We start from the raw sequence: 13,464 nt of genomic DNA on the forward strand, positions 1-13,464 counted from the left end.
TGGTATCTAGGACTTTAGGGGACGGGTGACACCCGGTGTGTCAAATTATACCGGTGTCCGGCCGTTCCGCTCTTCGCTTGTACTCCTTACCATCTCAAAAGCCTATGAAAGTCTCAGAGCAGCTAGAGTAGCTGAGAAGAGAAACTTGCAGAGGGTGAGCGGTTAAAATGGTAGGCATGCGGGCGTATTCAGCTATTCAGCTTAGGGTAGGTCCGTGAAACTTCTTCATAAAAAGAACAGCCAACGATGCAAAGCTTTCTGGCATTGCCCCCTACATACGTCTTAGACATGTCTCAGCTCGTCAAAAAATCTAGTTTGTACTACTGGTAGTTTGCCGACAGCCTCAGCGAGCTCAACCGCAGAATCGGCCACCCGGATGTCCGCGACAATAGAGCAGACTGCACGCACATGAGTCAGGATCGACACCCAGCAACACACCCGCCAAAGTCACAGTTCCAGACAGGATGAATTGATCTCTATATTGCGAAACTCTTTTATCTTTGCTCTGGAGAGGCACTTTATTTATGCGGAATTACCGAAAGGCGATTTTGTTTGCTGTTGTACAGGGTAGGCTATCATCACGTGGATTGGCGTTAGGGCGTGATCCATTAACGCGTCTCACCAAACACGTCAAGATGCGAGGAACATTGTCGACTGGTCGATAACCTGCCGCAAAATCGCCAACTCGCGAAACCCCTCATCAAGATCCGACATGAGACACAGAAACAAATGTCCTACGCTGTAGCGAAAGACCCATCGCCCGTGGGCCGCGATGGCCCGCCGTCCTCCGCGACCGTGTACGACTTTATATGCCTCTTCACGCACGACCTGCGCCGCAAGCAGAAGCGATGGCAGGACGGCAAACTCAAGTACCACAGCTTCAACAAGAAGATCATGGTCTACGACGACCATGGCCACTTTGTCGGCGACTCGCACTGGGACCAAGAGGGCGATCTGGCCCAGGGCGACGAGTTCTCGCTGGACCGCGGCATGGCGCTTGTCCAGGTGGAGGTGTGCACTGGCGAGAAGCAGCAGGACCTGACGGAGCTCCTGGACAAGAGGGCGCGCGAGGTGGAAAAGCGACGGCAAGTAGCCGCCGCAAAGGCGCCGAGGGCGACACCACGTGGCTCGTTGGCTGGCCGGGGTGCGCAACCGCAGGCCGCGCCGCAGCACCGGCCGCATCTCCCGCTGAGCTCCCTGGTGCAAAGCCCGGGCCACATCGGCCGCGCCGCTATTCCAGCGCATTCCCCGTTTGAAGCCCGACAACAGCAGCGGTTGCACCAGAACCAGCCGGCGACCACGGATGCGCAGCCGACGGTGGCGGCGCCGGCTAGGAAGCGACGCGCGAGCCCCTCGCCGCCGAGCAAGGCCGGGTTCGCGCGGAACCTGTTTGGCACCACGCTGAACCTGTCTTCCAGCCCCAGGCCGGAGCTACTGGCCGCGCGGGCGCGGGCGCTGCGGCAGAGGATGCAGTCGCAGTCGACGCCGCAGAAGGACGAGGAGGGGGATGCGGAGGAGCAGGTGTCGGTGCAGAGCAGTCCGTTCTTCGAGCAGAATGGGGCAGAGACGACGCCGTCAAGGCCGGCGAAGGAACAGCGTGCGGCTGTGCAGCCGCTGGCGCGGCCTGCAATTGCGACGGCGCGATCGGTGATGAGAGAGGCGGAGGAGGCAGGCAATCGGCATTTGGGAACGGCTACAGATGACGAGGATACTCGGCCACAAAAGGCAACAAAGAAGAAAGTAAAAGAGGTACGGAAGCCGCAACGTCAGACTGTCGCTGTTGGCCATACAGCAGAGGACACACGCCACGAGGAGCAGCCTACGATACAAGAGAAGTCCCCTCAGAAGAATAAGAGCAAGGAAATACCGCAATCACGAGAACTACGACAGCCCGAAGATCCACCTCCGAAGAAGCCGGAGAAGAAGAAGAAGCAGCCTGCTGCAACGCGGCGTTCACCTACACCGGATCTCATGATCATTGACGAGCCCGACCAGGCGCCCATTTCCCGCAAAGCTCCGAAGGAACTACAGCGCAAGATGAAGCAACGTGATAAGATGGCAGAAGAGCAGCCGGTCACTGCCCAAGCAGAACCAAAACCGAAAGAGCCGAGAACGACACTACGAATGCGATCAAGACAAAAGAGAGGCTTGCTCATGATGCAGGAGCCAAGCATACCAGTGCCGAAACCGCCAACTGCGGTGGAAGAAGAGGCTGGCGATAGAATCGCCAAGACGCTGTCTCCGGAGGCGCAGCGGACACGATCGGCCTCGCCTGAACAAGTGACTATACCCAGCTCGGTGCCCCCTGCCGAGGACCTAGAAACAGCCCCCGTGGAACGAGCCCCAACTCCTGCGCTGGCGGAACCCAGCAGCGAGGATGATTTGCCGCCGTTATCTAGGTGCCGAACCAAGAAAATGAGAACCTATTCAGAAACAGCCCCCGCGGAGCGACAACCTACTCCTGCGCTGGCGGAACCCAGCAGCGACGATGATTTGCCGCCACTATCTAGGCGCCGAGCCAAGAAACGGAGGACGTATAGTCCGCCTCCAGAGCCAGACTGCGAAGAAGCACCGAAAGGGAAACGGCAGCGACGAAAAGCTACGAAAGAGGACAAGGCGAGTGAAGAGGAAGAGGAACCTCGGCCGCGAAAACGCCAAGCAGCCACGCGCAGCCCCTCCAACAAAGAAGCCGAGTCTGCACACGAAGAAACGAAAGAGGTCACTGAGGTGCAAGGACCGCGAATTGCAAAGTTGCCGCGAAAAGGCATTCGCAGCAGAGAGATTTTGGGTTACGTTTTTCCGGGTATCGAGGCGCTGATTCCAAGTCCGTTTGCTTCGGCGTCGTTTCGGCTCGGGGGCCCGCCTGTGCCCGCTGTTCGTAGCGAGGTGCCGACGGAGCCTGCCAAGGTCGACGCGGCACCACGAAAGCCGGCACGTGCATCATCGCTTGCGCCAGATTCTGCGGCACCTTTGCCTATCGAGGAACTGTTCGCCGTCGAGCCTGCAGTGGCAGGGGAAACCGCTGTTGCTCTCCCCGAGGAGACTGTTGCGGCTGCAACCGACCCGCAAGAGCCAATACTACCTGAAGCGATTTCTGTGGTCCCAGAAGTTGCCGAGGAGATTCCCAAGCAGTTTGTATCTCGGCGAAATGTTGCCCTTCAAGCACACGCGCCCGTTGTACGGTCCAACAGTGCAAACGACGCGGTGGCACCCACCACGACAGAGCCCAACGAGACGAAACTGGAGTCGTTGAGTGCGCCCGAGGTTGCTCTGGCAGAATTATCAGCATTTTCCAATGTGCCAGTCGAAAGCGCAATCACTTGCGGACCAACACAGAAGCTAGCTACACCCAAAGCACCAGTTGCTCTCGCAGAAATACCAGCGCCGTCCGATGCGCCTCTAGAAGACGCGACATTGTACGAGCCGGATCAAAAATCTGCGGCTTGCGAAGCACCAGCAGCCGCATTGTTGCCGTTGGAAGGCATGTCCAGCGGCAGCGAAACCAACCCGGCGGCGGGCCGACCACGGATCGTCAACCCCGCATCGCGAGGCAGAAAAGCGGCGCGGCGAGAGGACGCAGCGGGGCTGGCGCCGCAGGTCATGGTGCCACTTGAGCCCGTCCAGCCGGTGGCGGCGCGCATGGTGAGTGCGCGCCCCGGGGGTGGCGGCCGAAGGGGACGGATTGCGGCGGTCGGTCCTCTGGCTCTGGGTCCCGTGGGCGCACCACTGCCGTCTGCAGCGGGCGTACCGATTGTCGCAATGAAGGCGGCTAGTACACCGAGATTTACGTCGGCGAGTGGTGGGACGTGGAGTCGACATGCGCATGATCTGCTGGGGATGAATCGGCCAGAGCGCGAGAGATGATGGCGTGTCGCTTTTGCTTGCATTCGTTTTTTTTAACTGAAGGCCTGTATATCATTTAGAGTGGCTAAAATTAGCCTTCATATTTCAACGAATTTATGCCAATGCACGGCTTGGACTCGCCCCCACGGCGGTGTTTTCAGGCGTGTTAGTGTTAGCGGTTTTTACCGAATTCGGAGCCGGCTGTATGCGGGTTGTCGCGAGGGTGGTGCTGCTTGTCAAGGTCGGTCGGCTGTAAGTCTTTCCGAGCTGCGATGGATGTCGCCGGCGGCGCTGCCCAAGCTTCACAATTGTGACCAGATCAGCTCAAATATTTCATTTGCATCACCGAACATGCTTTTTGTCACGGTGTAGGCACTGTGAGTGTACTGTAGCTCGGGTATGATGACGTGCAGGGTAAACTGCATGGACAAGTATCCGCTGCGGGCCAGCAGAGCGAGCAAGCAGGGCATGTGGGAGCCAGGAAAGGGGCGGCCGCGCTTATATCTGAAAAGAACAGGACCCCTGGCAAGATTTGGGAGGCGGCTGAGTATTCCTAACAATTGCTACTTGGAGGAGGGCTGTCGTGGGGTGTTAGTGCAGACGTGATGAGATACTTGGGCCAAGTGGTAGACTCAGGCTGTGAAGTGGCTGACACGGACCAAGCTTCCACTAACTAGCACTTGGCGGCAGCCGAAGTGCGAAGGAAAACCCGAAGAGACAAAATCCGGGGAACCTCGTGGGCAGCGTCGTGTACATTTTGTCTTGTGCACTATCACGACCGGACATGCACCTCAACCAAGATGCACCAGCAACATCAAAGTCACATTTGATACAGCCCGCCGGCCCAGGATCACAAGAACCAAAGCCCAGATAATAGTAAAATCAAATGCGGATCTTTGATCCCTCGAACGACTTCCTGTTCAGGCTCGCCGTTGAGTCACTGGCGCGCCGGCTAAGTTTTGACGGTGCGGTGCGAGGCGGCGCCGCCAATCATGTCAGCGTGTTCTCGCCGAAGACACCGAGTGGGGCGTAGGTGGTGTGGGGTACCAGCGACCAATCATTTCTTCCAAAATAGAGATCCCTGCTGCTATAACCATGTGTAATTGGTGGAGGTCGCGGATGGCTGCAAAGCACGCCAAACCAAACTGAGCACGCCGAAAGAGTCAGCCTCTTTAGTGTGGGCTCTCCCAGTCTAAAAAACCATGAGGGAACGGCGGGTACCTTTTTGGTGGGTGAGGCTACCACGAGGTACTTGGCTGGCAAGAGGGCCCTCGCGACACTGTGGTGTGCGCCTTGGTGCACTGCCTTGCCCGCTGCCCGCCTGGCGCCATCGCAATCCCGCAGCCTTTTGCTAGTTACTGAAATACCTGCATGACTCCCCTCGGCCTGCGCCTCAGGTTTCCCTCCTTCCCTCTTCTTTCTTTTGCTTTCTTCCGACTACTATCGGCTAACTCGCTCTGAACACCCAAGAATCTAATCGAGATTTTTCCCGCCTTTCCAGATTTCGGCAGTAATTGCGTCCCGGCTACGCGTTACTGGATCTGACGACTAACCAGCCTGACGACAATCCTCTTTCAAGGCTCCCCCGCAGACTCATCAGGTCTCGCCAAAACTCTCATCTCCAACACAGCTCCGTCTTTGCAGACCAAGAGCGTCTTACAATAATCCAATTGCAACACACGAATTGTCTTGAACTTGCCGAGACAGCCCCCTCGCTTCCCCGACTCTCAATTCCCAATTGTAAGTATCTGCGCTGTCTCATCCAGGCAGCTCCAGGCTTACAAACGAGCAGCCTGGCCTCACCTATTCCGCCAGTCCTCGAAATTCGCCAACCTGGATTTCTACTCAACCACGACGTCTTTCCAATCCTACACGATGTCGGCTTCTGCTCTTCCCCAAGGCTTCTCCATCTTCCAGCCCACCCTCGGCGCTCAGCTCCAGTTCTTCCCTGCTGTTGGCACCCAGGAGCTCGATGAGCTAATACACGCCCATCTCGTCGGCCCTGCTTCTTCCCAGGAGAAGCGCGCCACGGTGGCCCTCGACTTCCTTGACCACGCACAGCGCACTGGGCAGACATTTAAATTCTATGCCGTCTACCCCGTCGCCGCCTCGCCCGCCGCCTCGGCCTCGTCTTCCTTCCACACCTCGCCCGCCACCGCCTCGTGGGACTGGAGCCAGACCTCGCGCACCGCCTCGGTATCATCGCGCTCCTCGCAGCATCGCGTGTCCAAGCCCGCGAGCCCTGCCTCGCGCGTGCGTACTACCGACTTTGCCAGCATTCCCGGTATGCAGATTATGACCAAGGATGGCGTCGACGTCACCAACTCGGCCTCGCGCGGCTCCAAGACTAAGGAGCAGCGCGACCACGCCCACCTCATGCGCATCATCAAGGCCTGCGACAGCTGCAAGCGCAAGAAGATCCGCTGCGACCCCAGCCACAAGAAGCGTGCTGCCCCGACAGCTGTAGCCCCTGGTGCCACCACCGCCAAGGTTACCAAGAAGGCCCGCACATCCTCGCCGTCGGTAGCATCACAATCGATATCTCCACCACAGTCGGTTTCGCCACAATCCATATCACCGCCCGTTTTAATGGAAGAATTTGGAAGCTTCGCCGCTTCGCCCTTTGACATGGACGCCTCCTTCAGCTTTGACGCTCTCGATGCCTTTGATCCCACGTTGACCGCCCCCGCCGACCTCTGGGACGAATTTGTTCAGTACCCGCCCATCGGCCAGGCCGAAGACTACGATTTCTTTGCCGACCCAGAGAGCTTGCTCTCTTCACAGTCCTCGGATGCGGACCTGTCCGCTGCGCGCATATCTGTATCGGCTTCGCCGCCTGGTTCAGGAGCACCTCCTGGCCGTGGCCCCGACATTGGGCGTGCCGAGTCTCATACTGAGCTACCCGAGGGAGTAGCACTTGCTACAACGGAATCGGTGTCGGCGCAACTGCCTTACGAGTTGCACGATTCTGCTGGTGACTACACCGACTTTAACCTGTTCTCGCCTGGAAGCAGCTTTTCCGAGGATGAGCTTATGCTCGACATTGGGTCGTCGACCTCGAGCCTTTCTACGCGAGATATACCGTCGCCGACGGACTCACCTCGTCGACCACCAAATGTTGGGTCACCAGATATTGGTGACGAGGTTGTCAACCATCGCCATGCGACCGGACAGTCTCCTTTTACCAGGGCTGAGGAAACCGAACCATCGGGACGCACCAATGTGCGCGACATGGCCGCCAGTGGCATTGCGGGTGCGCTTAGCGTACTGAGTCGCTCCGACGTGGTCATGAGCACCAACGACCAAGGTCAATTAATCATTTGTTGCCCCCCTGGCCCTGTGGTTGTCAACAGCAGTGGCCAAGGATCGGTGGACGCCGGCCTCGTCAACGTGAGTACAAGTCCTCCCCTGATGCATGTAGCCAATCCGCAGCGACTGACTTTTTGGAAGGTGTCTACTGTCAATGATTCCAGCAGCTCGTCACTGTATATACCACGAGAACTAAGTGTACGTCCCACCCGCTCTGCGCTTCACGCGGCAGCGACTAACCCCTTGAAGGAATTGGCAGTTGCGTCTGTATCCGCCGGCACCGGCGATGTAGATGCCACCGTGACTACGTGGCTCGACCATGGCTCGGGCGGCCACCCTGATCAGCTGGCAGTGCCACTTGCAATGTCGGCTCAGAGTAGCCCTACGATGCTTCTCGATACTCTGCAAGATGGCCTGCCCTCACGCTTCGTTCATCGAAACACCGAAGTTGCTCAGTCTCAACCCGTGGTCCGCGCCACTGCCGCAACCCCTGGTACTGCAGTAACCAACAACGGACCCGCTGGATCGACTGGACACGCTACTGGATTTGCTACTGGAATGCTCTCAACCCCTGCTTCTACTTCTCGACTTGCAGTTGGCCTCGACTCTCCCGCTTCTGTATGGTCTCATGGACTTGTCAACACGCCCGCCGCCTCCGAATCGTCAAGCACGCCATCCCTATCTGTGTCATACACCGATTCATCTTCTACTGCGTCGCCTTCACTGGTCACATCTCCCGTCGATATTTTTGGTGGCTACGTCTCTGACGAATCCGGCTCCGTGTCTTCTGTCCATTCTGATGTGCCAGATCGTGGCTCTTGGGAAATTGTTGACTTCTCTGTTTCAGCACTGCCGGATGGTGAATCAACATCCGATGCTGCACATGAACTGTCGCACATCAGCCTCTCTGCCTCGGATCTTGACAAGTCACTCGGGTCTCTGGATGTTGGCAAGCAGCCTGCTTCGGAACTTGATGACAAGCCATTCATTTACGAATCCACGTCGGACGAATCCTCGTCGGACGAATCCTCGTCGGATAACAATGATCTAGTTTCTTCTGTGGTCTCCATGGTTGAGACTTCCCAGTCTCCTGTTGCTTTACTTGCTGGCCGTCCTGTCCAGTATGCTGAGCCGGCGTTTGACGTATCCCCGACTGCCGTCTCGACCAGTTCCCTGCATGACGCGACTAGCGTCGGAAGATCACTGTCAAGCCTTGATGCGGCCAGCCCCATCACCCCCTCAGAATTGGCTGTGATGATACAGACCGCGCTCACTGGTACGCTGTTGGCGGCCGCCTATGCGCAGTCTGTCGCCTCTTTACAGCCCCAGAGCATCCACAACAGAGCGTGCCGAGAATACACGCAACGTGGCCGCCATGCGGTGGCCCCGTACATGCGTGTTTCTGCCGTCTGCTAGTTGAGGGCCCCTCCGCTGAGTAGGTGCCGACGCACCGGTTGTCGAGGTCGATACGGGTGTGGTGGCTGTAGTGGTGTGTGATACCCTAAGCGTTGTGTTGCTTTTTCCTCGGGTTGAGGAAATAAAAGTCGATTTTGCTACAATTGTTTTGATTACTACATCATTTCTTCTCCTTGTATCATTAGCATTGGTTGGTAGCGGTCTACGTGCCGAGCGGGCTTTTTTCTCCTCTGAATTCCATGCAGGCACTTGATGCCGTAAATTTTATAAATTCTACAGTTCATGCCGTCGCTGCGTGGTGGGCATTCCATCTGCATACTTGACAGGGGTGCAAGAGAAGAAAAAACGTGATTTTGCTTTTTTTGGTGACTCGTAATCGAGATGTATCCATATCGGTGCTACGTGAACGGGTGTGACGGATGACGCAGAATCAGCAAATCCGCCAGCCGCATCATCACTAAGCGGATACGAATTGTACCTACGGCTTGTAATACCTGGGTAGGTACCTAGAAGGTAGTAACAAGCGAAAGTTCCCCTGTTGAATCACCCCGGTCTGTCTGCAGCCAGAGAATGCAGCAAACCATTGGACCAAGTCACGGGGCTTGTCAGGTGACTTGTGCCGTTTCCAAAGGTGGATTGGTTTTTGGCTGGGAGCTGAGCTAACTAGAGGGACCGCTGGGATTTTCTTCTTCTTGGGGGCCACTCAGCGCTTGGATCGCTACCTGCGATGTGGCTGCGACCTTGTGGCTGCGACCTTGAAATTCCAACCTTCCTCTTCTTCCCCCTCTGTTTTTCTTGCATACGGTAAACTGCTGTACGACCCTTGGCGCGGGAGGACAGATTTTCAAGGCGGGCAAGAGAGATTTTTGGTAGGACGATAATTACTAGGCCGACCGCCTTTTTCACCACGTTGTAACGGGATCGTGTTTGGCGCATCTCATATAAAGACCTCCCCCGTCTTCACTTGTTCCTGGCCAATTTTTTTTTTCCGACCCTGGGCAAACTTGCTTGCTTCAACCACAAAGGCGTACAAGGACGTCTAGGCAGCCCGCGAAAAAGGGAAAAAAAGGACTTGTCACCCACGCACGTTTAGAGCGGCTTTTGGGTGCATGTTCTTTTCTTGAACCTTTTCTTCCTTTTTTTTTATTATATTTTTTGGTCTAGTTCAGGTACGCTGCTGGCGTCAGGCGCCATCTTTTTGCTGTAAGTCGATCCCTTTTTTTTTCCTTCTCTTCTCCTACCAGTGGCCTGACATTATTCCAGTTCTTCATCATTTCCTTGAGATTCTTTTTTAGCGTCTTGTTTGGTGATTGCCTTGCGCTGCCAGCAGAGGGTGCGCGCGCACATCACTACCGCGTTGTAAGTGAGGCAGCACGAGACATAGGTACGGCCCAATCACCGTTATCTTGGGCACGATTGCCTTGAATTTGCTCCTGTATCGCGGGGAAAATTCCCTTTGCATGATTGAGTTGCCCTTGGGCTTTTTTTTCCTTTGAAAACCTTTATTCTTTTTGGATATATTCAAACCAGCAGCAGATTGAAAGAATCGTGGTTTGAGGACCAAGGCGGCCCTACACAAACGGGTTTTCTAGACTTGTTTTTTAAACTGCCCTGGGCATGCCAAACTATCTGCGACATTGATTGCCCAGTATCCTGGTTTTGTCCTTATACACAGCCGCCCAGAGATCGCCATGACAAGTCTCAAGTCGGTCAAGCTGGGTGGCTTCCGCAACGGCCTCCGCCTTGCCATGCGCCGGCTCCTGCGCAAAACGCCGCCAGCTGGCAACGGGTCTGGTGCCTCGTCGCCAGCTGCCGGCCAATATGCAGAAGGAGAAGGCGGTTCCCTCATGCCTCCTGCAAACGCTGCCGCTGCAAACGCCGCCGCCTCTGCCTCGTCCAAAGAATTGCTGCTTTCACCTCCCCTCCACCACATCGCCCCCCCTACTCCTGCAGATACTCACGACGACGGCTGGTCTCGCGCTCTGAACGGCGACTTCTCAGATATTGTCAAGTCGCATGCCCACGACGACGAGGCCGCCATCCGAAGAAATACACCCGATATAGCCCCTACACCAGACTCACAAGGACACAACCTCAACACCAGTACACCCGATCCCACCATGGCTCCCCCTAGACCCTTGACGGAGCAGACGCGACCTACACAGAAAGTGCCCCCTCTTTCCTCACAAATCCCACCGGGAGAAGAGAACAAGGAAAATATGCCCCCCGAGAAGCTCGCCGCCTCGCTCGCCGGCCTCAAGATTGTCGGCTCGCCTCAAAAGGGCGACGCAGTCAAGACGGCCCCGGTGGCGACCCCGGACCCGGTCGTGCAAGAGATCGCTGGAGACGACGAACCCGAAGTCGACTACAGCTTTCTCAATGACCCCGTAATTGCCGCTGAACGCGCCGAACATCTGCGATTCATCGGCGAGGCCTTGGATATGGTACGTCATTCGCCCCAACTCTGCCCTCATTCACATCAACGCTAACATGGCAGGCCCGCCTCGCCCTTAAAATCAACGAAACACCCGTCGGCTGCGTTTTGGTCCACGACGGCAAAGTCATTGCCAGGGGGATGAATGCCACCAACGTTACTCGCAATGGTACCCGCCACGCAGAGTACATGGCCCTCGCCGCCTTGTTCTCCTACTCCAGCAAGGACGGCCCGCGCCCAACCCGCCTCAAGCCCAAGGAACTCACGGATAAGGAGGAGGAAGAAAAAGCTGCCCGTTTGGTAGCGTATGAAGAGGAAATGGCTGCGGGTGTGACGGCTGGTGAACAAGACACACCGCCCGAGACGGAACTGCCCGACGCCGTCTCCGAAACGCCGTCGACTGATGTACCGCCCCATGAAGGCAACGAGGACGGCAAAAAAGGGCACCTCTATCCCTATGGACAAAAGATGCTCGACGTAGAGCGTGTCCATAGGTCCATCGTCTCGGAGAGTGTACTCTACGTCACCGTGGAACCTTGCATCATGTGTGCCTCGCTGCTGCGACAGCTCAAGATCAAAAAGGTCTACTTTGGCGCTGTCAATGACAAGTTTGGAGGCACTGGCGGCGTATTCAGCCTGCATGCCAACTCGCTGCCTGTCAAGGCTGACGGTCAAACCGCCAGTGCGCACCCCATCGCCAAGCCAATCCAGCTGCCTGATGGCACAGGAGGCAGCTTGGGGGTGTCGTTTCCTCCCGGTGGAGGTGACGGAGGAAACGTGGAGCGGGGGTACGAGATCGAGGGCGGATGGGGCCGTGACGATGCTGTCGCCTTGTTGCGTCGGTTCTACGTGCAGGAGAATGGGCGAGGTAAGCACACGTCCTGAGAGTGACATTTTGCATCGCTAACAGTACTAGCACCGGTACCTCGCAAAAAGGAGGGCCGGGCAGCTCGACTCGCCGCCATGATGGGACAGGACGGCATCGATGGCGACGCCGACGATGAGACGGCCACCCCTAGCGAGGGCGCCGATACAAATGAGGCGGGCGATGACTTGCGCAAGCCGAGCAGCGAATCGAGCTTTGACGACGCGCAACTCGACGGCGACGGCGAGGATCTTTACGCGGCCTAAGTGTGGGTTTGGCGTGGCATAGCACTGTAACATACTGATTCTTAGAGGTATCCGTCGAAACTGTATATTATCCTATCTTTATATCTGTACCATATCTGTTTGTTCTAATTTTTGCCAGTCTCGCGTCAGTGAGCTCGTGTGTAGAAAGGCCGGGCCAGCACAAATCGCAAAAAAGCTGGGGAAAAAAGAGCAAGCAAGAAGCACAATTTCGGGACGCTTTACAGCTGCACATCCAGCTTGCAGCCGTGCCACTTTCTCAGAGCCTTGAAGGTTTTCGAAAACGTCTTCTTGTACTGTCCATGCCCGGTGGGCCCCCGGCCGAAGCTGACATCGCCGACGGCGTGGCCGAGGTCGTACCAGCACTTGGGGTTGGAGATTATGTCGAACGAACTCTCGACTAGAACGTGTGTGAGTGATTTGCTTGTTGCGTTTTCAAGGAGAGTGTGAGAGAAAAGGAGGGGGGGAGAGGACCGAACGTACTCCAGAAGAAAACACATAAATGATCGGTGAGGTTGCGCTCACCGCCCTCGTTCCACATGCGCACGCGGTACCGCGAGAGGCCGTACTCGATCCAGGTGCCCTCCCAGCGGGCGTGAATGGTGCACTCTTTGCCGGCTTCGGCGGCTTCGGCGACTTCGGCGGCTTCAGCGGCTTCGGCGGCTTCAGTGGCTTCGGCGGATTCGACCGAGACAGGGGTGGGGGGTGCGGCGAGGGCCGCGAGCGGCAGAGCGAGCAAGGCGAGGAGGAAGGTGGGGAAGAACTTCATGGTAGCGGTTTTTTTCGCTGTTGTTGTTGTTGTTGTTGTTTATTGTTGTTGTTGTTATTGTGTAGGGAAGATGTGTAGGGAAGATGTGTAGGGAAGGTGTGTTCTTCACAACTTTACCAATGTGCGGCCCTTTAATAGGTGGGCGGGCACCCAGGTTGATCTAGTTTGCCCTAAATATTATATTGTTTAAGTTATGCCTCTAGCTTGCCCTAGATGTCATATAGTTCCAGCGATAGCCTCTAGTTTGCCCTAGAGGGCTCAGTGTAGGAGAATTGTGCCGGACTGCTCTGTTCTGGAAGAGGTGGAGTTGACCGTTGGGAGTGCGTGCGTGACCCGAAGCTTTTGATATAGTTGTGGATGAGGTGTAAATGACGATGCCCTCGTGCTGACTTGACCTACGTGGCACTGTGAAACGGAAGCTACGTGCGTCTAGAGCCCTGGTATAAAGAAAATGGCACATTTGGTCACATCCCCGTGATGCTATCGCTAGTTTAGCGTGGCCGCGAGCTTGATGGAAAACTGAACGACCAAGGATGAACGAGGCTTTGTTGGTTAAGCTTTCATT

General features: G+C 56.3%; 1 protein-coding gene across 1 annotated transcript; it reads left to right on the top strand.

Annotated features, from left to right (window-relative positions):
• Positions 1 to 729: 729 nt before the first annotated feature.
• Positions 730 to 12,133, top strand: CCM_06584 (uncharacterized protein; the record flags this gene model as incomplete). The annotated part of the gene is made up of 18 exons (XM_006671725.1): positions 730 to 3,799; positions 3,939 to 4,095; positions 4,216 to 4,220; positions 4,276 to 4,390; positions 4,768 to 4,872; positions 5,020 to 5,197; positions 5,400 to 5,583; positions 5,636 to 7,233; positions 7,294 to 8,548; positions 8,592 to 8,641; positions 8,754 to 8,866; positions 9,003 to 9,066; positions 9,162 to 9,437; positions 9,733 to 9,771; positions 9,832 to 9,927; positions 10,218 to 11,012; positions 11,066 to 11,870; positions 11,913 to 12,133. The coding sequence occupies 18 exons, from the start codon at positions 730 to 732 to the stop codon at positions 12,131 to 12,133; spliced, it is 9,126 nt and encodes a 3,041-aa protein (XP_006671788.1).
• Between the last annotated feature and the right edge of the window lie 1,331 nt (positions 12,134 to 13,464).

The sequence above is a fragment of the Cordyceps militaris genome, assembly GCF_000225605.1.
Source record: "Cordyceps militaris CM01 unplaced genomic scaffold CCM_S00005, whole genome shotgun sequence".
NCBI classification, from domain to species: Eukaryota; Fungi; Ascomycota; class Sordariomycetes; order Hypocreales; family Cordycipitaceae; genus Cordyceps; species Cordyceps militaris.